Source organism: Myxine glutinosa, chromosome 12 (assembly GCF_964187855.1).
Source record: "Myxine glutinosa chromosome 12, kmMyxGlut1.1, whole genome shotgun sequence".
NCBI lineage: Eukaryota > Metazoa > Chordata > Myxini > Myxiniformes > Myxinidae > Myxine > Myxine glutinosa.
In genome coordinates, this window is record NC_136272.1 from 35895739 (window position 1) to 35922684 (window position 26946).

The 26946-nt window shown below is 46.6% G+C and overlaps 1 protein-coding gene across 4 annotated transcripts in view; it reads left to right on the forward strand.

Moving 5' to 3' along the window:
• Positions 1 to 26946, forward strand: part of HERC2 (HECT and RLD domain containing E3 ubiquitin protein ligase 2) — a 425948-nt gene that overhangs the window by 244803 nt on the left and 154199 nt on the right. For all 4 annotated transcript variants that reach the window (XM_078766738.1, XM_078766740.1, XM_068132745.2 and 1 more), the window contains exons 46-56: positions 988 to 1258; positions 9470 to 9585; positions 13432 to 13548; positions 14268 to 14436; positions 14850 to 14975; positions 15483 to 15591; positions 18235 to 18374; positions 18500 to 18687; positions 21098 to 21203; positions 21401 to 21492; positions 21719 to 21894. In XM_078766738.1, the coding sequence (XP_078622864.1) occupies positions 988 to 1258; positions 9470 to 9585; positions 13432 to 13548; positions 14268 to 14436; positions 14850 to 14975; positions 15483 to 15591; positions 18235 to 18374; positions 18500 to 18687; positions 21098 to 21203; positions 21401 to 21492; positions 21719 to 21894 (1610 nt within the window). The remainder of the gene's footprint in view (positions 1 to 987; positions 1259 to 9469; positions 9586 to 13431; positions 13549 to 14267; positions 14437 to 14849; positions 14976 to 15482; positions 15592 to 18234; positions 18375 to 18499; positions 18688 to 21097; positions 21204 to 21400; positions 21493 to 21718; positions 21895 to 26946) is intronic.

Below are 26946 nucleotides of genomic sequence, written 5' to 3' on the forward strand. Positions count from 1 at the left end.
GGGATTAATGTTAGCTCTTACATGAGCCTCGATCTTGTATACAAAAGAGAAAAAAAAAATAAAAAGGAAATTTAAATTATATTAACACTAAACCATTTTTTATTAAATTCACAATATTGTAAGATGATGGAATCTCGTGATATGTGATGGACAATGGACTTACAAACCTAGATTGCATTTTGAGGTAATTCGTTAATTATCTAGCCAACTGGATTGAAATTTTAAAAATGGGCTTCATTAATTTTTGCACATTGACGTCATGAATCGTTGTGCCGAGTTTCAAAATGATCTATTGAGCCGCCTCGGAGGAATCGGGAAAAAACAAAAGAAATGTTGGACCCAGTGACTGCCTGACTGACGGACTATCAACACCTAACTGACAGTGACTGCCTATCAATATCATTATGTCTTTAACAGCTCATCTAAACTTTGGCGTAGACAAGCTAAACATGGATAGATAGTATGCAGTCTTAAATGAGTGAATCATAAGTTGATTGTTAAAACTATCAAGGACTTTGAATTATTCAAATTATCTTGGAAGAGATTTCCAAAGCTTTGCCGCTGCATACGCAAATGCGCATTCTCCATATGTATTGCTCGATTATATATTGGTGTTAATGGCCGTGTTTTGGATGACCGGAGGGATCTTACTGGATAGTCACGAGTTAAGAGATCGGTTAAGGTAGCTGGATGCCATATCGTTCAAGGACTTGTATGTTAATAGAAGTATATTTTATTAAATTACCTGATTAATAGGGAGCCGGTGCAGATTTTTAGCATCCGGGGTGACATGATTATGTTTTTAGTAAGCGATACCAGATGTGTAGCTGCATTTAGCAAGTCTAAAACAAGACATGCAAACTAATTGCATCTTTTTTCTGATTGTGTAAATGTGGCATAATGAATTGTGTTTGAGATGCTTGTTTTGCATCGTGGATCTCCACACATTGAATTTTGCTGTGGGACACTGATCGGTGTGCATTCCAGGCCGCTGCATTAGCTCTGTGCCAACATCTGGCTCTGGAAGGACGCTTTCCTACTTCACCGATTTATGAGGAGACCACTTCCAGTGATTCTGGCACTCCTGTGTCGGCCTTGCCTGCTCACCCAGCCCGCCGCAGCAGGGTTGCATCATTACCGTCGTTGCCTCCTCTGCCCCTCGTTTCGCAGCTCATGGAAATGGGATTCCCTCGAAGCAATATTGAGTTTGCTTTGAAGGCTCTTTCTGGAGGTGGAAGTAGTGCTGCAGGTTTGCCAGGTTTGTGGTGTTGAGAGCCGTCATGGTCAAATGTATTTTTGGGTGTGACATCAACCTAGGCTGAGACTTAGAATGTTAGCATAAAATACTTTTTCATTTTGGCTTCTTGTTTTCACTTTCAATATTTTGTGCAAAAACTAGAGCAATGCGACTGTGTTGCCACTATGTCTACGCGTAGTCCATGTCTGTGATAATGGGTAGATGCCCTCGTTCACTGTCCTAAAAATAAAAAAAAGTTTGGTTTAAATCCCATCAGCTGTTTTAAAGTATTGAAGGAGCTGGGGCTCCCACGTCGATCGGAAGAATGGACGCGACAAAAAGCTGGAATTCATCTTTTTTTTTTCTTTTTTTTTTTGTATACAAGATCGAGGCTCGTGAAAGAGCGAACATTAATCACACAGAAAGACAAACAGACACATAAAACAAATAACATCGGGAGCGGTAGACAAGATGGGGAGAGAGGGGGAAGGACACAAACACAACATTTGAGAGCAGGGACCGAGAGACATGGAGACATCGAGAGATCTGTGGGAGGGAGAGGGCTTTGGGGGGGAGGCATGTGAAGGGGGGGAGGCATGTGAAGGGGGGGAGGCATGTGAAGGGGGGGGGGGGGTTGAGTTGCTTTATTGAAATCAAACACTCAGGCACTCTGAAAACCCGTTTATCGGTCAGCAATATATATCTATTAACCCAGGGGGTTTGCCCAGGCCCGGCGCCAGGGGGCGTGGCCCAGCGTCCTGGCTGCGGCCTGGCAAGTTGAGGGCGAGCCTGCCCGGGCATGCCCGGGCGTCCCGACCGAGGCCTGGCAAGTTGAGCGCGGGCCTGCCCGGGCGTCCTGGACGAGCCCGGCATGGTGATCGCTCCGCGTCCTTGATAGGTGCAAGGCGATTGTGAACACCCAGCGGCAGCCGCTACACACGTGCCCCCAGAATCGACTTGCACCGGCAGGGTCAATTTGAGGGGGGTCCTGATGACCCGGCCGAAGCGACCCCTGGCGGGTCGTGGGAGGGGGTCCGGTGAGGTGGTGGGCGGTCGAGTGGGGGGCACCGTGGACGGGGGGCGGCCTCGCCGCGGCGGAAGGGCCACCCGTGGTGGGTGGTCGACGTCCACGTGCGCCGGCTTGAGGCGGTCCACTGCAATCCGGTCCGACCTGCCGCCGATGTCGATGACGAACGACTTGTCGTCCCGTCGCAGCACCCGGAAGGGCCCGTCGTACGGCGGCTGGAGTGGCCACCGATGTGCGTCGTGACGCACAAAAACATACTCCGCTGTGCGGAGTGCTGGGGGGACGTAGGACTGGGGGTCACCGTGGTGGGATGTTGGCACGGGGGCAAACCGTCGGGCGGCCTCCTGGAGGTCCGAGCGCTGGTGAGCTGCGGACCAGGGACTGGTAGCGTCGGGCACGAATTCGCCCGGGACGCGTAGCACCTGGCCATAGACAAGCGCGGCGGTGGATGCCTGGAGGTCCTCCTTGGGGGCCGTGCGAAGGCCCAAAAGGACCCACGGCAGCCGGTCGGCCCAACCGCCGTCTTGAAGGCCGGCCATGAGCGCGGCCTTCATGGAGCGGTGGAATCGCTCGCACAACCCGTTTGCTTGGGGGTGGTAGGCCGTAGTACGGTGGAGCTTGACCCCCAGGTTGCGGGCGACCGCGCCCCACAGCTCGGAGGTGAACTGTGGTCCGCGGTCTGACGAGATGTCCGCCGGTGCGCCGAAGCGGGCGACCCAGGTGGCGATGAAAGCCTGCGCCACGTCGGCGGTGGTGGTGGAGACGAGGGGAACGGCCTCCGGCCACCTGGTGGTCCTGTCCACCATGGTGAGCAGGTGTGTGAACCCCCGTGACGGGGGGAGGGGGCCCACCAGATCCACGTTGACGTGGTCGAAACGTCGTTCGGGCACGGTGAAAGGTGCCAGCGGGGCCTGGGTGTGTCGGTGGACCTTGGCCCGTTGGCAGGCCATGCAGGTGCTGGTCCAATCGCGGACGTCCCGACGAAGGCCGTGCCAGACGAAACGCGCCGACACCAGCTTCTGGGAAGCTTTCCGGCCCGGGTGGGAAAGGCCGTGGAGAGAGGCGAAGATGCGGCGTTGCCAGGTGATGGGCACGATGGGGCGAGGCTGGCCTTGGGAGACGTCGCAGAGCAGGACAGTGTCCGCGCAGGGGATGTCGGCCAGGCGGAGGCCCGTGTCCGCCGCCCGGAGGGCTTGCACCGTGGTGTCGGTGGTTTGGTCCGCCGCCATAAGCGCAAAATCCACGCCCAGGTGGACCGCGTTCGCGCAGGCCCGGGAAAGGCAGTCGGCCACGGCGTTGTTTTTGCCGGCGACGTGCCGGATGTCCGTGGTAAACTCCGACACGGCGGAGAGGTGGCGCTGTTGGCGGGCCGACCATGGCTCCGTGACCTTGGCCATGGCGTAAACCAACGGCTTGTGGTCGACGAACGCCGTGAAAGGTCGGCCCTCCAGGAGGTGGCGGAAATGGCGGACGGCCACGTGTAGACCGAGGAGCTCCCGGTCAAACGTGCTGTATTTGAGCTCGTTCGGCCGGAGCTGCCGGCTGAAAAAAGCGAGTGGCTGCCAAACCCCGTTCACCCATTGCTCATGTACGGCGCCCACCGCGTAGTCGGAGGCATCCGTGGTGAGGGCGATGGGAGCGTTGAGCACCGGGTGAGCGAGCAGTGTTGCGTCGGCGAGGGCCCGCTTTGAGCGTTGGAAGGCCGCATCCATTGCTGCGGACCAGGCGATGTCGTGCTTGGCCGGCTTACCCCGGAGGGCTTCGTAGAGGGGCCGCATGAGTTGAGCAGCGCGGGGCACGAAGCGGTGATAAAAATTCACCATTCCCAGGAATTCCTGCAGGGCCTTTATGGTGCGGGGACGCAGGAACGTAGTGATGGCCTCGACCTTGGTTGGCAGCGGCACGGCCCCGTTCTTGGTGATGTGGTGGCCCAAAAAATCAACGGCCGTCGTGCCGAAGTGGCATTTGGCCGGGTTGACGATGAGGCCGTGCTCGCTGAGGCGCCCGAACAGTGTTCGGAGGTGGAGGAGGTGCTCGGCCCGGGACGTGCTGGCGACGAGGATGTCGTCCAGGTAAACGAAAAGGAACGGCAGGTCACGCAGCACGCCGTCCATCAAGCGCTGGAACGCCTGAGCCGCGTTCTTGAGACCAAACGGCATCCGCAAGAATTCGAATAAGCCGAACGGCGTGATGACTGCCGTTTTAGGGACGTCGGCCGCCCTGACAGGTACCTGGTGATATCCCCGTATGAGATCAATTTTCGAAAAAATGACCCGTCCCGCCAGACGGGCGGAGAAGTCTTGGATATGCGGGATCGGGTACCTGTCGGGGGTGGTAGCGTCATTGAGACGGCGGTAGTCGCCACACGGGCGCCATCCACCCCCCGGCTTTGGCACGATGTGCAGTGGCGAGGCCCACGCGCTATCGGAGCGCCGCACGATGCCGAGGTGCTCCAACGCGTCGAATTCGGCCTTCGCTACGGCGAGCTTGGCTGGGTCGAGGCGGCGGGCCCTGGCGTAGACCGGCGGGCCCGTGGTTGGTATGTGGTGCTCGATCCCATGCCGTACTGCGACGGCCGAAAACGTCGGCCGCGTGAGGGCCGGGAACTCCGTGAGCAGGCGAGCAAACTCGTTCGCCGCCGGGACGGTGCATGCCAGCTCGGTCGGCGCGGAGCTGCTCAATGTGCATACCAGGGAGCTGAAGGTTTCAGCGTTGATTAAACGACGCCGTTGGACGTCCACCAGCAGTCCGTGTGCGCAGAGGAAGTCGGCGCCTAGCAGAGCCATGGGCACGTTGGCGGTTACAAACGTCCAAGCAAAGCGTTGGCTGCCGAAGCAGAGGGTGACGTTGCGCGGGCCGAAGGTGCGGATAGTCGATCCGTTGGCCGCAACCAAGGAGGGGCCGCAAACCGCGGATTGCCTGTCCTGGTCAGAGGCGGGTATGACGCTCAGTTGGGCGCCGGTGTCGCACAGAAAGCGCCGTCCGGACGCTTTATCCGTGATGAACAGTAAGTTGCCCGTGTGGCCGGCGCTCATGGCTGGTAATGAACGCCGGCCCGGCCGTTTCCCGGCCTGCCGAAGGTGCACGGGGGTCGGCATGTCCGGGCCTTTTGTCCGAACCTGGCATGATAGTAACACCACGCTTGGTCGGGTGGAGGCCTCGGTCGTCGTGCTGGAGGTGGTCGGCACGGTAGAGCGGCCGCCAATTGCGTCGGCAGTTCGGCCGTCGACCGTGCCGGGTGCTCGGGCACCATGGTTGTTGCGTCGGACGGCGGTGGGTCCCATGTCGCCGCTGCGATGCGCCGTCCTGCAGCGGAGATCTTGTCGGCTTCTCTGGCAAGGGCCCGGGGATCTGTGATCGTCGTGCTTGCCAGGGCGAGGCGTACCGGGTTAGGCAGCTGACGGAGGAACAGCTCCCGGAACAGGAATGCCGGAGAGTGCTCGCCGAGCAGTGAAAGCATGTAGTCCATTCGCTCGGAAGGGCGCGTGTCGCCGAGCTCAGGCAGTTCGAGCAGGCGCCGTGCGCGTTCCGCCGATGGGAGGGCGAAAGCATCGAGGAGAAGCTTCTTAATCGCGCCGTATTTGTCAGCGGCTGGCGGGCTTTCGAGGAGGCTCAGGGCGCGGGCCGCGGTAGCCGACCCGAGCGCAGCTACCACATGGTGGAAGCGGGTGTCGTCGGCCGTGATGCCTCGCAGGGCGAACAGGGACTCCGCCTGTGCGAACCAAACCGCCGCGTGAGCCTCCCAGAAGGTAGGCAGTTTAAGGGCGACTGCCGTGTCCATGTCGATAGGTCACCAATGAAGGAGCTGGGGCTCCCACGTCGATCGGAAGAATGGACGCGACAAAAAGCTGGAATTCATCTGAGTTGCTTTATTGAAATCAAACACTCAGGCACTCTGAAAACCCGTTTATCGGTCAGCAATATATATCTATTAACCCAGGGGGTTTGCCCAGGCCAGGGGGCGTGGCCCAGCGTCCTGGCTGCGGCCTGGAAAGTTGAGGGCGAGCCTGCCCGGGCATGCCCGGGCGTCCCGACCGAGGCCTGGCAAGTTGAGCGCGGGCCTGCCCGGGCGTCCTGGACGAGCCCGGCATGGTGATCGCTCCGCGTCCTTGATAGGTGCAAGGCGATTGTGAACACCCAGCGGCAGCCGCTACAGTATCACATTTTTACCACAGGACAGGTTTCACCTTGATCGGTGAAGCATTTTCAGAGAAGGGATTTTTAAAATAAATATCGGCTTTCAGGCTAATATGGCTGCCAAACCACGTGACGTATGACACCAAAAATGCACACTCTGCATATGTAAGGGTAAGGGATCACATTTGTGAAGTTTTGTGTTGATCGGATAAGGTTCGTTTTTCTATCCAAGATGGCTGCCAAACCACGTGACCTATGACGTCATCATTTTCAAACTTTATGCAACAATGGTGTTGGATGACATTTGTAAAATTTCGCATCGATAGGGTAAGTGGTTTCAGAGATATAATTATTTAATATTCTCTTTCAATTCAATATGGCTGCCACACCATGTGACGAATGACGTTTTCGTGATCAACTTTTAATCGCCATACCAAGTCGATAACGCACATAAACTTTCGAGTCCATCGCTTTGGTGGTTTGGGAGAAGATGTTTTTATCAGGTTTTAGGTTAAATGCAATATGGCTGCCAACCCATGTGACCTATGATGTCACAAATTTTATATTTCAATACAAATGGGTCGTAGATCATGTGCATGCAATTTCAGATTTTTAGGATAAGGCATTTGATTAAAACATTTTTGGCTGGTATACCACTTCACCTATGATGTCATCATTATCATGCTTTTGTTCCCCATTGGGAGTACTTGACAATGTGCCAAGTTTCAAATTTTTCCATTGAGCGGTTTCTGATAAATATATTTTGTAATTATTTCTGTTTAATCCAAGATGGCTGCCATACTATGTGACCAATGACGTCACAATTATCATAAAAACATTCTGCATCTGTGTCACTCCTACCCTGAAAGTTTTGTCTCAATCGGACATGTTGTTGCTGAGAAAAACTAGGTTTAGCTCGTACAGATGGACGGGCAACCCAAAAATATGATGCCTCCGGCCACCTTTGGTGGCGGCGGCATAAAAAAATTAAAGGCTCATTGTTAACCAAATACATCATAAGATGGTTGATTCTTCTTTATTTGTATGCAGCACAAGGCTGTGGGGTAGTATAATTGGCTGAGGGTGCGGCTGTGCCACTGATGCAATGCTGTCTGCAGGTTAGGGCAGGAATTTGGAATTTGTTCAGTGCTTTTTAATGGAAATCGCCCCAAACAAGGCATAAAACCACTCTATGTAAGGGGATAAGGGTAGTTTCGATAAAGATGAGGATAATGCAAAACAAAAAAAAGAAAGAGAAAAAAATTAACAAGAAAACAGGAAGTACCAGAAGTCAGGTAAAATGCGATGAAACCACAAAGATGTAGGAATTGACATTCCCCTTAAAGCTGAGTACATTGTAGGATACTGGGAAGCACATTGCAGCTTACAGGTAGTGAATTCCAGAGCGAGACAGCACGGGGGATAAAACTATCTGCATAGCTTTTCGTTCTGCACTTTGGATCAGCTATAGTGTATGGGTGTGCAGAGATGGCAAACCGAGTCTTGTGACCAACCCTCGTACAGGAGGAACTAAGTTAGAAAGTCCAACAGAACATTTGCTTTGAAAATGTCTAAAGAAAAAAAACCAAGAGTGGCAACTGACCTTCAGTGAGAGAGCAGTTGAAGAGTTAAACCCGTCTCTGCACTAACCAAGTTGACTATGCGTTTCTGGAGCCTTCCAAGATGACAGTAAGTAAGGCAACTAAGGTGCCTGCGATAACTCGCCCACTCTTTGTGAAGAACACCATGGGATCTTTAATGCCCACCGACCTATGCCGGTAGATGAGACTTTCGCTTAACATCCATCCGAGGGATGGCACACTCATTGATGAATCATTCTACTTGTGAAACACCAGGATGACAGTTTATAGCTGGGCCGAGATTCAAACCCAGGCTAGCCAGCTTAAAGGCGAGTGTCCATACCTCTAGGCCATCATTCTGCCAGCCTAGATATTTGCTGAAAATTAGCAATCTATTTGAAGGACGCACACTGCAGACCTTGAGGCTGCCAACAAATAATAAATAAATCACAAATCACTGTTCTGCATGGTCTAAAACGGTAATTATACATATGGTTGTTTTTAAAGGAAATTGTTTTGTACTCCCTACTCCCAGGTTCGATGACTAATTGTCGTCCCATAATCCTACAGTTGAATCCAAATATATTGTAATCTCACCCCGTCACTTGGTAAGGATCATCAAGTGCACCCACCTATCTATTTTCATGGTTAGCCACTGTAAGAGATTAAGTCTCTAAAACTTGAGGCCTCATAATCAGTCATAACTACTTCTGGACCACTCTTATAGCAAAGCTGGTCTTTAAAGCCAGCAACAGACTGGGCATCGTCCATCGTTCCTCCATCATTCCAAGTCTTTTCTTGGAAATTCTTTTCGCAACTACTCAGTCTATAATGCTTTTGTCTGTAGCTCAATGGAGTGTGACACTCCCTTATGGACTGGAGTTGAGATAATTCGGGGAAAATAATTATTCCGACAGTTTACCGCCGTTGATGCAGTGTCTTTTGCATCACCTTATACAACACGTTATATACGCTATTCGCGCCTGTTGTTTGTGTCCTTTATGACGTCCTTAAAAACAGTACGTTTCCTGTTTGAAATGATTAAACATTTTTGTTTGAATGCCAGACAGGCAGATAGAGGAAATAAATTATCTCGCTCCTCTCTGCGAATGTGTGATTGGGACGAATTCAGAGCCAAAGTACTGTTAAACTACAGGTTCATTTTCCGATTCATGTTCAAAATATAACATCCAATTGAAATTAAGTTGTTCCTTGATCATAAACTGATGTTAGTTGAGGAGTCAATTCTGGGGATTTTTGATGATGTGGAATAAATTTTGCTGCTTCAATGAATTAATAGTCCCAGTGCTATTGCAGAATTATTCTTGGTTATTCTGAGATGTTTAATGAAAAGCATTGTGAAGTTTATTAAACCATTGGAGTAGGATATGTTTAATTAATTGCATGTTATTGTACTCAAAATATAAATTGTCCCCTTTCCTTTCTTATTGTTCTCATGTCAGTAACATAAACCTTTGTGCTTTGTAGGTGTGGAGGCACTCGTAGTATGGCTCCTTGATCATCCAGATGTTCAGGTACCAGATGCTTCCGATGCTGAAAGTGCAACATCCGATGACTTGTCAGATGAGGAGTTGCATGATGAAGTGAGTGAACACTTTTCCCTGTGTTGTATTATAGTTAAGCTATTGTGACTTTGGAAGTAACCAAAAGGGAAAGGCTGTTGCTAAATTTAGGTGTTGTGAACTTGTTAACTCGTGCTGTATCATTGATATTTCATATGCTCGTATACTTCCCTTTTCCTTTGGCAAAACGAATGTAATCAGGAAACGTAACAAAAGGATTCGAAAGGAACAAAAGGATTCTGAAATAAAGGATTATTATTTTTAGGATTCCAAGAACAACCGGAATGGCATTCAGTGGAGTGCATAGAGTTCAACCTCCAGAATGGTACTCTGTAGAGTTCAGACTGCACAGTTCACGTATCCCACTGATAGGCCGGATCTGGATCTTTCTTTTTTTTTGTATACAAGATCGAGGCTTGTGTAAGAGCTAAAATCTTCACCAACACTGAATCAATTCTTCCTTGTCACACACCCAGCATGTCCACCAAGTCTCATCCAAAACCATCCATAACATTTTCAAATACTGTTTGTGGCTCTCCCTCTCAATGGTGGAGAATCACTTTAAAATGATAGTACCTGGATCCAGATCTTCACCAAAATTGAATCAATTTATCCTTATCACACACCCAACCTGTCCACCAAATTTCGGCCAAATCCATTTCCAACGTTTTGAAATATCCTGCTCACAGACGGACAGACAGACAGACAAACAAACAGGGGTGGAAACATAACCTCCATCCACCGTTGGTGGCAAAGGTAATAACATTGCATCAATTGTCATGGAAATTGTGCTTGTGATAGTTGAAAGCACATCCATAAATTAATTAAGATCGCAATAGCAGACTCCAAAGGTCAGAGATCACGATTTTCATTATGCAGCTGATACGTCTTGACTGGCACTGCCTTTACTTTACTGTGGACTAAAAATTGGACTCTCATTCATTCAATCATTTATTTTTCATTTATTTATTTGCTTATTGATTTATTAATTCCTTCTTATTTCAGATTGTGTAGTGGGACAGCAACAAATTAGAATGTAATATGAACTATGAAGTGTAATTGACCATTTGACAGCTTCAGGAGTAGCGTGGTGAATGCTCTTTAAATCGCCCTTGAAGGAAATTGTTGGGTATTCCAGTATGTTGTGTTGTACATTTGTGCAATGGTGGCAGTGTTTGAGGCTGTGCAATGGTGGCAGTATTTGTCTTCCATGTTATCCCCACAATCCTTTGCGCAAGGTTAACCCAGGACCTTGTCTTCGACATCTGAAGGTGTTAGGGCACCATACCTTCAACTTACCCGGCAAGCCACATTCATCAATCCTCTTCAAACCTCTCAAAAGCTTGTTTCTCACCTCCTCCACCCTTCCCACATCATTCAACTCCACTGTATACCATCTTACCAAACTTTTCACAGGGGCCTCTGTCAACGATGGAACCACCTCCCCTCCCAGCTCAAACCTGTGCATGTTATCCACCACTCCTCATCTCATGACCGCACTCCTCGACTTTCTTGCTTTAAAGCCCATTCTTGCCCATCACATCAACCTTTCCAGTCGTCCCAATACCTCTACTGCTGCATCAGCGGACTGTTGGACAACTGTCAGGTCATCCATGAATGCAAACATCACTGGCAAACTCTGACCAGGGGCTAGCTCTACTTCTTTCCCATGTTCACTCACCGCACGTATCAACAACTCCATAACCAGCACAAACAAAATAGGGGAGATGGTACATCCCATCGGGATCCCCACTTCCAACATCTGCCACTCTGTTACATAGGCACTCACTCACTCACTGATGATACTCACTGGCACTCACTGATGAACATCTGAAAGTTTGATGAAGATCCGTTCAGCCATCTCTGAGAAAAATGCCGACACACACACACACACACACACACACACACACACACACACACACACACACACACACACACACACACACACACCTCTCTTATATCGTAGAGAGCTCAACGGCTCTCTTATATCGTAGATTCCAACTATAGCGGGTTCCGACTGTGTGTGTGTGTATATATATACATACCGCTATTTGCGGTTCCACTATCCGCGTATTCCATGTATTCATTGTTGATAAAATGCGACCTGTTTCTTTATTCACGGAAAAGTGTCCCACAAATTCTCTTTTTCCCCATTTGCGGCCGTGTCCCACAAATTCTCGGTTTTTCAGGGGCGCAAAAAAAATATTTTTCACGGGCCGCTAGCTTGACACATTTATATAACCCATCTTTCACCAGTCATGCACAAAGCAGCTGAAGATATGCAAAAAAAAACATATATGAGCAGAGAGCATGCATGACCTGCTTCTACATTAGCGGCACTGTGCTTAGCGTCTTCATGGCTTTCGTGGGATATCCCGGCATTCACACTGTGACCAGCTTTATGTGATATCCCACCGCCGTTCACAGGTAAACATTACTTCGCGGGATATCTCGCCATTCACACTGTGGATAGCTTTGCGGGATATTCCACCAGTTGCATGACAGGTCATCCCCACTAGTTACTGTACAGTATGAAAACACTCCTTCATCCCCACTAGTTACTGTACAGTATGAAAACACTCCACAGTATCTATTAGCGCAATTAGCTGTCTCCCTTTTCCCCCATTGAAACAGTCACGGCATGCATTTGTGGATTTTCATAGACATTTGCGGATTATCGCTGACATTCGCGGGTTTTGCCTTGCCTTTTCCGGGACTTTCGTCGACATTCATGGGATTTGCCTCACCATTTGCGGATATTGCCTCGCCATTCGCAGTTTGTTCCTCGATATTCGCGGATTTTCGCGATTCGGGACCCAATCCCCCCTTTTTCCATTGAAACAATGCACTACCATTCGCGGTTTCACAATTCACGGCATTTTCCAGTAACGTATCTCCTGCGAATATGGGGTCCAACGGTATATATATATTTAGTAGACGAGGTATACTTACCATGCTTCCCAGGTACATACATTGTTGTCTGTTGTCCACCATGGAGGAAAGCAGTCACATTGTCCACCATTTGACACTTTAAGAAGTAAGACATCGCACTAAAGTGTTGTGGGTGGCCGAGAGATTGATAAATATGACTCCTGTGATATTTTTGCACTGGTATCCCACTTCAGTGGAGGTGGTAAATTTCCAGAACCTGGTAAAATGTACTGAAGCCTGGCCAGAACCTTGCTTGCGTCGTTTGAATGTTTCTTTATAATTTGTGATGTAAGGGTATCAGCATCCCTTTGCGGAGATTGTATGTCATGTTGAAGAGAACAATGGGCCTGAAGTTCTTTAAATCTTCAGATGATTTTACAGTCACAGCAATAACCTTTGCTTGTCGCCAGTTTTGTGGCATGTTGTGGTTTTGATTATTTCTTTGCACTGATCCCGGAATGATCCCGGTGTGTATCCCGGTTTAGAATAGGTACACCGTATCCCTGCGCATCGTAAGAGGCGACCAAGGGTTGGCGTCAGGAAGGGCATCCGGCCATAAAAACATTGCCTCAAACAGGGAACCATGATTGTCATGGGGCCCGCAAGGCTAACCCCCGCTCTAGCGGGGAAAATGGCCTTAAAACGATCATTCATTCATTCATTCACTGATAGCTCTGAGAAAAGCTTAAATACATATGCCATGTGTAAGACAAGGTCATTAGATGATGTGTGTATTTTAAGTTAACATGAATTACAAAGCAATTACTGGGTAATGGGCAATTCAACACAGTTTGTGGGATCTAAACCTGTTATCTTAGCACCATGGGTTGTGTACTTCGAGAGTCGTGTCCAAATATCCAACATGAACAAAATTTGCATTTAAAATTGTTGTTTTTTTTGGTTTTATTTTAATCGTCGTTCTACTTGTACTCACAGCACTCAGATTTGCCTTACTCATCCCATACATTTGTAACGGAGAGCCAGAAATTCAAGAAGAGAGGGGACTTCCTTTGTAATGACGAGTATGCTGTGTATGTCAGAGACAGCATTCAGGTGAGATGAGCCAAATGTGTACCTGATCATTGAGTGTCTTTGCCTGCCCATTTTCACATATGTGACATTAAAGATGACAAAGTTTCACATATGTGACGTTTAATTAATTGCAGGAATTTACCAGCATTTCTGTTGCACTTTTTATTTATAAAATGTGATTTATGAAGAACAAGCCAAGTTACTGAGATGTTTGCCATGGCAACATAATTCAGCCAATCACAGTTGTGGTCTAATCAGGTTGAGATAATGCCATGAGGAAAAGATATCTGTAATATGAACGCCAAATGTTCATCGGTTCTTGGAATATCACATACACAAAAGTACGTGGATGGATGATTGGTTGTTCGGTCGGAGCTCATTTTAATGTCCCCCATTTGTGACCTTGGAGGGACAAGGGACAAAAACAATGGAACCTGGTCCATGAATAGGCCATAAACAGGATTTTCTCTGTTTTCTTTCTCTCTCTTTCAAATTGTGAAATTGTTTACTTGCAAGGCGTTAGGAAAATGGGAATTAATCTTGCCTTGCAATAATTGTACTCGAATGAGGGAAGGTTGTTTTTTTTTTTTTAAGTCGGCCAATCCTTATTTTGTGTCGTTATTGAGTAAGTATTGTTCTGCCATAATTTAGTGTACAAAATTACAGTATATTTTTCTGGAACACATGAGCAAAGCTAATCTCAATTCTTTCCTCTATCGTTATCTCACCTCTTGGCACAGTTGGGAATGATGGTGCGTTGCTGTCGAGCGTATGAAGAAGTGTCGGAGGGTGATGTGGGGAAGGTAGTAAAACTCGACAGGGATAGCCTGCATGATCTCAATGTGCAGTGTGAGTGGCAGCAGAAGTCGGGAACCTACTGGGTGCGCTACGTCCATTTAGAGATCCTTGGTAGGAATGAATCGTCCAAATGTTGATCATTTTTGTTATTTTACGTACTTACCTGCATTTTTCTTTAACAACAAATCAAGGTTCCACACATGTGATGACCTGCTTCAAAACTAGACTTCACCACTACATAAATATATGTATACACACACACACACACACACACACACACCCACACACCCACACCCACACCCACACCCACATACACACACATACATACATGTACAAACACACACAGACACACACACACACATACACACACATACACACATACATACACACACACACACACACACATACATACACACACACACACACGCACACACACACACACACACACACACACACCGGCTTTATTTCCAGAATGCATTTTGTTTATTTATGATGAAATTTACATGAAACTTTCTCCACATCAGGGTACCCCCCACAAACATCGTACTCGCACATAAAGATTGGAGACAAAGTGCGAGTCAAAGCCACGGTTGTTACCCCAAAGTATAAATGGGGATCAGTGAACCATCGAAGTGTTGGTGTTGTAAAAGGTACATGCACATCTTTCGAATCCTTTTCTTCCCTCACAAACGTTCAGATTTTTTTGTGATTTACAATCGCAGGTGGCCATTTCCATTGATATTGCTGCTCACACAATGTTTTTAAAAATTATTTAGTCGAAATAATATATCTTCCCTTTTTAGTTTTTTATTTACTTGTATGACCTGTCAACAACAGCCGTTTGGTTTTCAGCTATGCCTTTAACTTCAGTGACGTGATGCATGTTGTTCAGTTTTAAAAACTCAACAGTTTCTGGCATTGCAATGTTTTGTATGGGATATACGACTGTTGCCTCCTTCATTTGAGGGTTTGCAGTGTATCATCTTTGGGTAAGATCTAAAAAGCATGAAGCTTGCCATTGTGGTGGCTCTTCCTCTCAGCTGTAGACGAGAGATTTTCTTCATTAAAATACCTACGACTCTCCCCACAACGGGGTGTTTGTATGCTAAAAGTGGACAAAGTTGATCCAGAATGAACTTCTTTGTTTTTCTTTGCAGCTTTCAGTGCCAATGGCAAGGATGTCATTGTTGACTTTCCACAGCAATCCCATTGGACGGGCCTTCTCTCTGAAATGGAACTTGTTCCAAGTAGCCATCCAACCGTCACGTATGCTTACAACATATTTTTGTGCACATGCAGCATTGCCAAGTTGTTGGCCCTTTTGTTGTTGTTTTGTTATTTCCTCGGGAGAAACAATACCTTAAGTTTAAGTGACACATTGCTCGGTGGAGGTTATCGTCGATGGATGAATTGGGTAGGTATAAATGGTAAATTAATAAGTGTTGTATTGTCACGTTGTTTGAGTACCAGTTCACTGGCAATTCCCTGTGTGTCGCAAGAGGCGACTAACAGGGTTGGCGGCAGGAAGGGCATCCGGCCATAAAACATTGCTTCAAAAAGGGGACCACGGTGCCCCAAAAAGGCCAACCCCTGCTCTGCGGGGGAAAATGGCCTCTAAAGGTGGTTCCTTGGTTCCGTCACTCACGTTATGTCATTGACATATCTGGTGTTTTTTTATTTCTTCCAGAATGTTGCCTCCAAGTCCTCCCAAGTCAAACAAAACTGTTGTCTGTTTATTATCAACTCGTAATAGGAGTCCACAACTGGGAATAGAGCCTGTGATGGATGCTGTGAAGAGGAAGAGGTTGAGATGGTTTGGTCATGTGTTGAGGAAGGATGAAAGTGACTGGTTGAGAAGAGTGATGGAAATGAATGTAGAAGGAAGTAGAGGACGGGGAAGACCGAGAAAGACTTGGCCAAAGATGGTGGAAGAAGAAATGCGGGCAAGGGGGTTAACAAGGGGAGATGCAGAAAATAGGGCAAAATGGAGAAGATTGTCATGGGGGCCGCAAGGCTAACCCCCGCTCTAGCAGGGAAAATGGCCTTAAAATGCATGTTGTTGTTGTTGTTGTGTAATAGGAGTCCACAACCATCCTTGACCATGTTGTGGAACGGTGGTCGAGGTTCTGACTTTTTTTCTTCCGCCCTCATTTTTCACCTCTATTCACTTTTAAATTTGTTTTCTCTGCAACCACTCGAGCTATTGACACAAAACTTTTAATATAAGAGTGCCTACCCAAGGATGAATGCTTGCTGGGATGAATGATCCTGGTGTGTACCCCGGTTTAGAATAGGTACACCGTATCCCTGCGCATCGTAAGAGGCGACCAAGGGTTGGCGTCAGGAAGGGCATCCGGCCATAAAAACATTGCCTCAAACAGGGAACCATGATTGTCATGGGGCCCGCAAGGCTAACCCCCGCTCTAGCGGGGAAAATGGCCTTAAAGCGATCATTCATTAATTTCATTCTACCCAAGGAGAATGTTTGAACAAAGTTAGTTGATGATTGGATGGAAAATGGTGTCCGGCATTCCAAAAGGCCTGTTTTCTGCAGGCATCGGTTGCAGGGTGTTTCACACATCAAGAATAAACAGTCCCAACCTCCCTTTGCTCTGCCTCAGCCAAATAATAATTCAATTTTATGATTTTGATCATCCCTTTTCCATTTTAGCATTGTTAACATAATTTTAGGGATCAAAACAAGCCTGTCGGTTTCATTCACATATCAGTTGAAACTATAGTAAGTGAACAAGTTGCAGATACTTATTTGTTTGTTTATTGATTACATTCATGCTATCGCTCTATCCTCACCCCTGCCTGCATTCGCTCTATCCTCACCCCTGCCTGCATTCACTCTTTGCTCATCCCTAGCTGCATTCACTCTTTGCTCATCCCTAGCTGCATTCACTCTATCCTCACCCCTGCCTGCATTCACTCTTTGCTCATCCCTAGCTGCATTCACTCTTTGCTCATCCCTAGCTGCATTCACTCTATGCTCACCCCTAGCTGCATTCACTTTGCCCTCACCACTGGCTGCATTCACTTTGCCCTCACCCCTAGCTGCATTCACTCTATGCTCATCCCTAGCTGCATTCACTCTTTGCTCATCCCTAGCTGTATTCACTCTACGCTCACCCCTGCCTGCATTCACTCTTTGCTCATCCCTAGCTGCATTCACTCTTTGCTCATCCCTAGCTGCATTCACTCTATGCTCACCCCTAGCTGCATTCACTTTGCCCTCACCACTGGCTGCATTCACTTTGCCCTCACCCCTAGCTGCATTCACTCTATGCTCATCCCTAGCTGCATTCACTCTTTGCTCATCCCTAGCTGTATTCACTCTACGCTCACCCCTGCCTGCATTCACTCTATGCTCACCCCTGCCTGCATTCACTTTGCCCTCACCACTGCCTGCATTCACTTTGCCCTCACCCCTAGCTGCATTCACTTTGCCCTCACCCCTAGCTGCATTCACTTTGCCCTCACCCCTAGCTGCATTCACTTTGCCCTCACCCCTAGCTGCATTCAATCTATGCTCATCCCTAGCTGCATTCACTCTTTGCTCATCCCTAGCTGTATTCACTCTACGCTCACCCCTGCCTGCATTCACTCTATGCTCACCCCTGCCTGCATTCACTTTGCCCTCACCCCTGCCTGCATTCACTCTATTCTCTCATGCCTGAATTCACCCTATCCTCACCCCTGCTTGCATTAATCCAACGTTGTATTTCAGTCTTGTGAGTCATCACTAAATTTGTACGACAACCAACCAATTCACACCTCAAGCAACGAAGATGCATTGAATCATTCTAGAAATTCTGCTTTATTGTGTCCTTATTTGGTAAAACCGTTTTTTAAGTTTGTGAGAAGTACATTCTGAGTTGGCCAACATGTATCGTTGTTTTTCAGATGTGATGGCTGCCATGTTTATCCTATAATTGGGCCAAGGTACAAGTGCAGAAACTGTGATGACTTTGATTTTTGTGAAAACTGCTTCAAGGGAAAGAAACACACAACGCGGCATCTCTTTGACCGAATCAATGAGCCTTGTGAGTAGATGGCTGAGCTTGGCAGTCTGTTTAACCTCTTTCGGAACCCTTTTATTTGATCCTTTCATATTCATTCCCCCAGAAAGTGAAAGCACTTTGCCTGTAATTTATTTATAATTCCGCAGGGCAGACAGCTGTATTTGCGGGGCGGGCGGGGCGACATGGCCGTCGGCACACCGGTGGTTTGCTCGGCACACTCATTGAGGACTGGACACATGTTGTATCCCATGTGTGGACTTCATCTGCCACAGGGCAGGCTACGCAACTCTTCGACTCTGACTCTTGCTGGCAATCAGCTGGCTCACAGGGAAAGGTATCCAAGTTAGCTTGCGTTACTTTTTGTGCCTGGGCACAACATAACCTGCAGGTGATTACCATGCAGGGCTTTTTTTCTTACTTTGTGTGCAATCTTGAAATGTATCATGCCCATCAGCAAATACTGGTTGCATTGTTATTTTCAGTCAATTGAGCACAAAACTGTGGATTGCTGTCGGATTTTATTTTGGTTGCATTTGTTCTTTCACACATTTGTTTGACCGAATCATAAACATCCATTTGTTTATTCACTCATGCATGTTATTCGTGTGTGATAAGTGTTTATGCCCTTTTGCATGGGAAGTAAATTGCATGGAAAGGTTTCCAACTGATTGGCTCGCTATCCCACACATATAAAATACAACTGATATTTGAGGAGAATCCTTTCGCTTACAAATTGTCCTGTATTCGGCCAAATCACAAGTAAGATCGAGGCTCATAGAAGAGTGATGTGACAAAGGCTAGAAAGGGAGCAAAGTGACAGCGTGGTGATGACATGATATAAGCAAGTGACTGATAGAAGAGAAAAGTGGAGAATGAGGAGTGGAGGAAACAGTAAGTTGTGAGTAAGAGGGTTGGGTTAGGTTAGGGTAGATATGGGGATTGGGGGATGACATGAGATGGTAATGCACCATCTGCGAGCTCGCAAGGCCTTTCTCCTCCTGCCCGATGCTACCCTCTGCCTTCCCTAGGCCAAACCAGGTCGCATGAGTTCTTCAAGAAGCCCTCACCAGCTCACCTTCCCAAAGTGCAGACTGATTGCCGACTTGCATTAATTTACCTCCTTTATTCCTGATTTTGGAATCCTCTTTGTGTATGTTGTCTATCTTCACTTCAGTATTTCCAATGTGCCGTCTCCCAATACCGCATTTATATCCAAGATCTCTTCACACGTGTGGATTCCTTCCCATTCATTTCCTTTCCTCATATATATATATATACATATGCCATGTACACACACACACACATATATGTATATTTGTATATATATGTATATGAACAAAAGTGTGGCATCTCCCATATATAGAGAAGAAGGACAAAAAGATAAACAAATTGTGGAAAATGTTATGAAGACTCGGTCTCCATAACGAGCAATGCACGGCTGCCGGAGATGAACTCCTAAGATGCCGAGCAGAGGCGTTTTGTAAACGTGGGGTGTCTCCGTGTTGTCGTGTGGTTATGTTCAATCAAACAAGCTGTACGGTAGTTGCAGCACTTGCTTGCGGTTTTGAGAAGAATCTGGTTATGCTGGAGGATGGGTCTGTGGCTCCAAATACACTGTGAATGCACTTTTTAAAAATTATTGATTTAATAAATGATGAGGATAGGGCCATAGCAAGAAGACAATGAATAAAGATGATATCGAAACTCACTGGCATGCTTACCTGGACAGTTTCCTTGCCTACACCTTAAACGAATGTTATCACAGACAGACTTGTTCAGGGACACAAGACAATGAAAGAATCGACAGGATGGATGAGGTGGATGTTCTTGTGGTCTTCCCTTTTTCTGGAATGTCAAGAGGCTCAAAGTGGGTGTGTGAGATGCTCCAGTGGCTGGCTTCATCACTCTCCAGGTCCATGTTCATGTCCATGTGCAGCTGTGGCACTGACTCGCCCTCACTCCTTCTGACTTTCTTTGGGTCTCTCAAACCCTTCTTCTGACAACCACTCTCCCGACTCTCTACTTCCCTCCCTCCTTTGCTGGGCAGATAGCCGATCCATAATCTGAGCACTGCTGGTTTATATATTCATGGATCTCGGACCACCACACCCCCCCCCCTAGTTCCCTCCGACCCCCTGTTCAAGGCCCTCCGATCACAGATCTCCTCCCACGCCCACCTTCCCCACCCTGCCTGCCTCGAAGGGTTGCTTACGTGCTCTTGCAGCGATAAATTAGCTCACATGTTGCCACTATCTCATCTGAACATGAGGCTCAAACATGTTGACGCAGCATATTCACCCATAACTTGTAGGAAGTCGCACACTCGGACACAATGTTTACTTGGGACATGTGGGGAAGATGAAAAATGACAATGGGGGACCATTTCGTGTTTGTTAATTACTGAGGGAAAAGCGACAGACACGAGGGCTAGGTCAAAAATAAGCTTCCTATACATCGGATTCTGGTGGTTTGCTAACTGTGGGTTTACAAAAAGACTTGTGCTAACATTCATTATGAGATAAATAATTAATAATTAACCCTTCATTAACTCTTAAATTTTCATAACAATATGTAATGATGAAATACAGAGGAAACGGTTTTATCTGGAGGGGAAAAATTTAAATATGAAAAGTGTTAATTTTCCTTTGGGTCTTGGTGTGTCTCGTTTATTAACACTTTTTAAAGTTTCCTTTACTCTAATTCTGTTATTTTGACATTGTTGTTATCCTTGTGTCCTGGCCTAGCACTGGATGCGTCTTGAGATCTTCCCGGACGTGCTTTTGTACAGACTTAAGATGACTGTGCACCCTTCAGATGGTAGCTACATGCCTTCATTTGTTGTTATCTCAGGTGAGTGCCATTTCAGCCAAGGGCATTCTTCTCTGCCGTGGGGACAGTGTCACTGCAATGCTTTAGAATTCGTTGTTGATGATTAGGTGTTGGTTTTCCTGAGTATCCATGGTTTGAATTGGAACTGTCAAAGCACTGTTGGATTAATTTAAAGAAAGAAGATTTCTTACCTCTTCCTGTATGGTTGTTTCTTGCAGGTGGCAGTTCTCTGACATCACTCGTGGAGCTGAAGACTATTCACATCACCCCGGCAGACATTGTTGTGACACTATTGTCTGATTGCACTGAGGTATCCACCTCACGTTTCCATCCCAAAACATTTTAGCAATAATTTTTGTTTCTTATCATGGGATGCATTTTTTTTTATACTTGTCGTTTTCTAAAACTATTTCTTGAACTTTTTTCCTGGATTTGCTTAAAATGTCGGCTATTTTTATGCTGGGTACAATAATATTCAGAGGATGCAGAAAAAGGACTTTTATTTTTTTTATTTTTCAATCATCGAAACCCTGCAGTATTATCGCTTCATTGAGATCGCCATCCGGCAATGCCGCAGCTCAGGAATTGATTGCAAAGTCCATGGGTTAAGCATCGTTGGACGCATGCGTTCCGAGGATGATGATGCCGCCACCTGTCCGTTCCTGGCTTTAGAAAATGAAGAAGAAGCAGATGACGTGTCTAACTCGACATGGTGAGTATATGATCATGGACAATGGACAATTGAAATGGGCGAGGTCTGGTAGGCTTGTGCTTACTAATATTCCAAAGAGGAAACTCACTGTTTCTTAGGACTGTTTTTTTCAATGTCTTGTCGAGCCGATAATATGGAAATATCACACAGCCCTGATCTGGTCATTTAAGTTATTCGCAATCAGTTGTATGCAACATTCACTCCATTGTCAGATGAATCCAAGGTGAAATGTGTGAGGTAAAGCAGGTAACATTGAAGCAAATCGTTGAAGATCTTTCATTGATGAATCACCTTGGTGCATCAGTGACTTTCTAGGCAGAACATGAATGGACTCCAAGTGTGCATACCATTTTAAATGAATATATTGGTAGGACGTGTCGGTAGTTTGAATGTGGATGGTTTATTGTGTACATCTGTCATGACGATTTGTGACGTCTGTGAGAGGGTCTCAGCAAAACATAATGTGGGGTCGGTGTTTGTGCATTTGCCATCCTAAAACTGCCTTTGCCCACTGTCCCTTCTCCCTCCACCCAATTTAAAAAAAATTGTTTTATAAAGACCATGGGGGCTGTCCCTGAGCCTACCAAACTTTTCTCATCCCCACTCCCTCCTCCCTATCCCCTCAATAACATCAAGTCATTAGCTTCAGGGATTTATTATCCCTTCACTTAAAAAAAAAACAGTGGGGGGGGGGGGGGGGGGTGGGGGAGGGGAGCAGATGGGGGGTGTGGGGGATATTGTAATCGGCTCCGTTTGTCTGTCTGTCTATCCTTCTGTCCATCTATCTTCTAAACGGTTGTACAGAAATTCACCAAACTTTGTAGTTATGATCATCACATGGCGCGAATATGCATGAGCAGTCTCACTTTTGGCTCCGCCACCTCAGGCTTGGTAAAAAGGTCAAATACCATAGAAAGCAGTTATGGGCACTTTTTAAAACATTTTTAATGAAACTTTGTATATGCAATCAACATTGGGTGACGCATGAAATATATAACGATTTTTTGGATTCCACCCCTGGTTTATGCCCCATGGGGTGGGGACTTTGGGTCGCAGGGGTCAAAACGGGGGGGGGGGACTTTTTTTTAAACTCAAATTTGATGTTAGATCATTCCTGGTGGAACTTTTTGCCATCTTTAGACTTTGTTTTAGGTGAGAGGCATGTGGATTTGCGATGGCACACCATCGACTTCACTCCAGTTTAATATGGTGTTGGTATAGCACAGGCATGATGGGCCAAATGGCGTCCTAACTTTTAAAGGTGTTGTATTTGGCCTGCAAGTAATTTAATATAGTTTAAAGAAAAATTGGCACTCGTTAATTGGGCAATTTTTTGGCCGTGCTTCATGACTGTCTTTTTTGTATATCCTCCAAATACAAAAATGCTCAACAAAACTGCATTGTTGCTCTTCAAATATGTACAAAATTCATGGAAAAAGCCAAGGTGCTTGTTTTGCTCAATTCACAAACAACGCTGGTTATATCTTTTCCCTGTCTGTAATTGAATTTTCATGTTTCTTTGCCTCATCAAAATGCTGATAGCATGGAGCTTTACTCAAGAAGTCAGATTCTGCTTTGTATCATCGTCGTCCAACTTGGAGCAGTTTCCTAATCGCATTTCATTCACAAACATATTTCTATGCATTGCATGCATGTCGAGTGAACCTTCTTCTTTTCATTTTTGAAATGAACAAAGATTCTTCGCACACAATTTCGACTTTCCTCCCTTCTGAGTACAACAACAACAACATGCATTTTAAAGGCCATTTTCCCTGCTAGAGCGGGGGTTAGCCTTGCGGTCCCCATGACAATCTTCTCCATTTTGCCCTATTTTCTGCATCTCTCCTTGTTAACCCCCTTGCCCGCATTTCTTCTTCCACCATCTTTAGCCAAGTCTTTCTCGGTCTTCCCCGTCTTCTACTTCCTTCTACATTCATTTCCATCACTCTTCTCAACCAGTCACTTTCATCCTTCCTCAACACATGACCAAACCATCTCAACCTGTTCCTCTTCACAGCATCAATCACAGGCTCTGTTCCCATCATCTTTCGCAAATTCATCATTTGTCTTCCTCTCTCTCAACGATACTCCGCACATCCGTCGAACCATTCGCATTTCCACCCTTTCCAACCTTCGTTGCTGCTCTACGTTCATTACCCATGTCTCGCTCCCACAAATCATAACACTTCTCACACATGCAGCATACACCTTTCCCTTCAGCTTCAACGACACTCCCCTCATCATCAGCACGCCACTCAATTCCCGAAACTTCTTCCATGCACATCTCACTCGAGCAACCGTTGCCGAGTCTGATCCACCTTCTCCATTCAGCATGTCTCCGAGGTAGCAAAATGTTTTCACACCTTCCAGCTTCACGCCGTCTCCAAGATCCAACTCAACATTTCCTCCATCTGCAGCTCCCTCTGTGCACACCTTACATTTGAATGTAGCTGCCACACTGGTTAATGACCCTCTCAGACCACTACATTTTTGATGAACCCACTCAGCGCACATTGTACACTGAATGGAGTTCACTCCGACACCCTTCCTACACACAGCACAGGGCCACTTCCCAGTTCTTTCCACCTCACCACATGCTTTACCACTTGCCATCACCTTCGTCTTTCCGATATTCACCTTCAGACCTTTTGTCTCCATACATTCCTTCCACGTGTTCATCTTTTCCTTCAGTCCATCCATACTTTCCGCAATCAACACCAGATCATCTGCATACAACAACTCCCACGGTAAACCCTCCTTTACGTTCTGAGCCAGCACCTCCATCACAGCTACAAATAGTAGTGGACTTAGTACCGACCCCTGATGCACTCCCACCTTCACCTCAAACTCACCACTGTTCCCGTCCTTCGTCCTTACAGCTGTGCGCGCTCTTTTGTACATTGCCATCACTACTCTGATCAACCATTCCTCCACTCCTGACTTCCTCAATGCCCATGTCAATACTTTGCGTGGAACCCGATCGAATGCTTTCTCCAGATCAACAAACCCAAGAAACAACTTCTTCCTCTTCTCCATGTACTTCTCCTGCAACTGCCTCACAATGAAAAGCGTGTCTGTCGTTCCTCTTCCTGGCATAAATCCAAACTGCATTTCGTCGATCTTCACTTTCTTCCTTATCCTCCTCTCCAACACCCTTTCCATTACCTTCATTCCATGCTCCAATAACTTTATCGCTCGGTACGAGCCACACTCCAGAGGGTCACCTTTCCCCTTGTATAGAGGGACGAGGGTACTCAGTTCCCAATTCACTGGAATGCGGCCTTCTTACACCACCAGATTACAGATCTCTGTCATTCTCTTCACACCCCAACTTCCTGCTGCCTTCAACATATCTCCCACAACTACCGTCGGCGCTCCCGCTTTTCTACCCTTCATTGCTTTTATCGCTTCCTCAACTTCCTTCTCAGTTATCTTCTCTGCCGGTCCTAAAACTGGGTTACTCTCTATGTTGCCATCCCATTCATTCTCTGTATTCAACAGCATTTCCATATATCTTTTCCATCTTCCTTTAATTCCATCTGGGTCGACAACGATTTGTCCCACTTCATCCTTCAAGCAGCTCACCCCCATCACATCACACCTCTCTTTCGCTATCTGCTTTGCAATCCTGAATACTGCTTTCTGACCCTCTTCCGAATCCAAGCGTTCTCCGAACATTTTCCTACATGCCTCCTGCGCCTTTGCTACCTCTTTCTTTGCAGACTTCCTGGCTGCCTTATAACTTTCATGCTCTGCTGTTTCTGCTCCCGTACCCTTCGCCTTCTGCCACTCCTTGAACTTCTTCCTCTTCTCGTCAATCCTCTTTCCAACTTCATCATCCCACCACCATGTTTCCGAGTGCCTCGGTGGTCCTTTTGTCCATCCACATACCTCACCAACGGCTCCCAACAGACTAGCTTTCATTGACATCCAACCACTTTCAAGCTCAACCACATCATCCTCGACCCTACTCAGCCTCTCTTTTAATTCCTCCCTTACTGTCACCTCTTTCAACCTCCACACCTTCATTCTCGGTTGGTACTTCACCCGCCGAGCTCTCCTCGCACCTTTCACCCTTACGTCGCAGACAACCAAGTGGTGCTGTGAAACAGCCTCCTCCCACGGGATCACCTTTGTGTCTCGGAGGTGCCCCCTATCTCGCCTACGCACCATCAGGTAGTCAACGGTTGTCGTCGACCCACCTGACGTGTATGTAACTAGCTTATTATCCTCTTTCTGGAACTGAGTATTACAAATCAACAAATCAGCTCCATCAGCAAACTCCAAAATCCTTTCACCTTCTCCATTTCTCACACCATATTCGTAACCCCCATGAACTCCGTCAAAACCATCCATACTCCTTCCCACATGTCCATTTAGGTCTCCTCCTACCACAACAACTTCCTCATCTTTCACGTTTTCCATCAGCTTCTCTTCCATCAACCATCAACTCTTCCATCTTCTCTTCCAATTTCCATCAACAACTTCTGAGTACAATGCATTTAATCTTAATCATTCAATTGTTTTCCAACACCACATTCATCACATGTAACATATTGGATGCATTTCTCCAACTAACGGGTTCCATTATTTATTAATGCAGTGTTTGTGTAAGCTCAATTTATTTATTTTGAATTTAAATATTGCAACCTACAGTATGTTTTATTGTATTTAAAATATTTACGTTTCCAAACCATTATGGCAGGAAGCGTTTTGTTCTTGTTGTGTTATTTATTTATTTGTTTAGTATTACCCCATACACGCAAATCAAGACGCGGGGGGTTATGCAATTGTTTTGTGTCCGGCCATCTGTCTTACCATTTTATGATTGAGGAACAACTTATTTGAATTGAATGTTATTTTTTTAACATGAATAGGAAGACAAGTTTTACCATTTTAATGATCTCTAAAACCATCATTTTGTTTAAAAAAAATGTTTAATGCTATTATTGCCGCTATTACTATTATTAGGTGTTCTTGTTCAGACTTGATAGATTATCGGCATATTTCTTTACTGTCTAATCAAATGCATTGCTGTACTTCATCATGTGA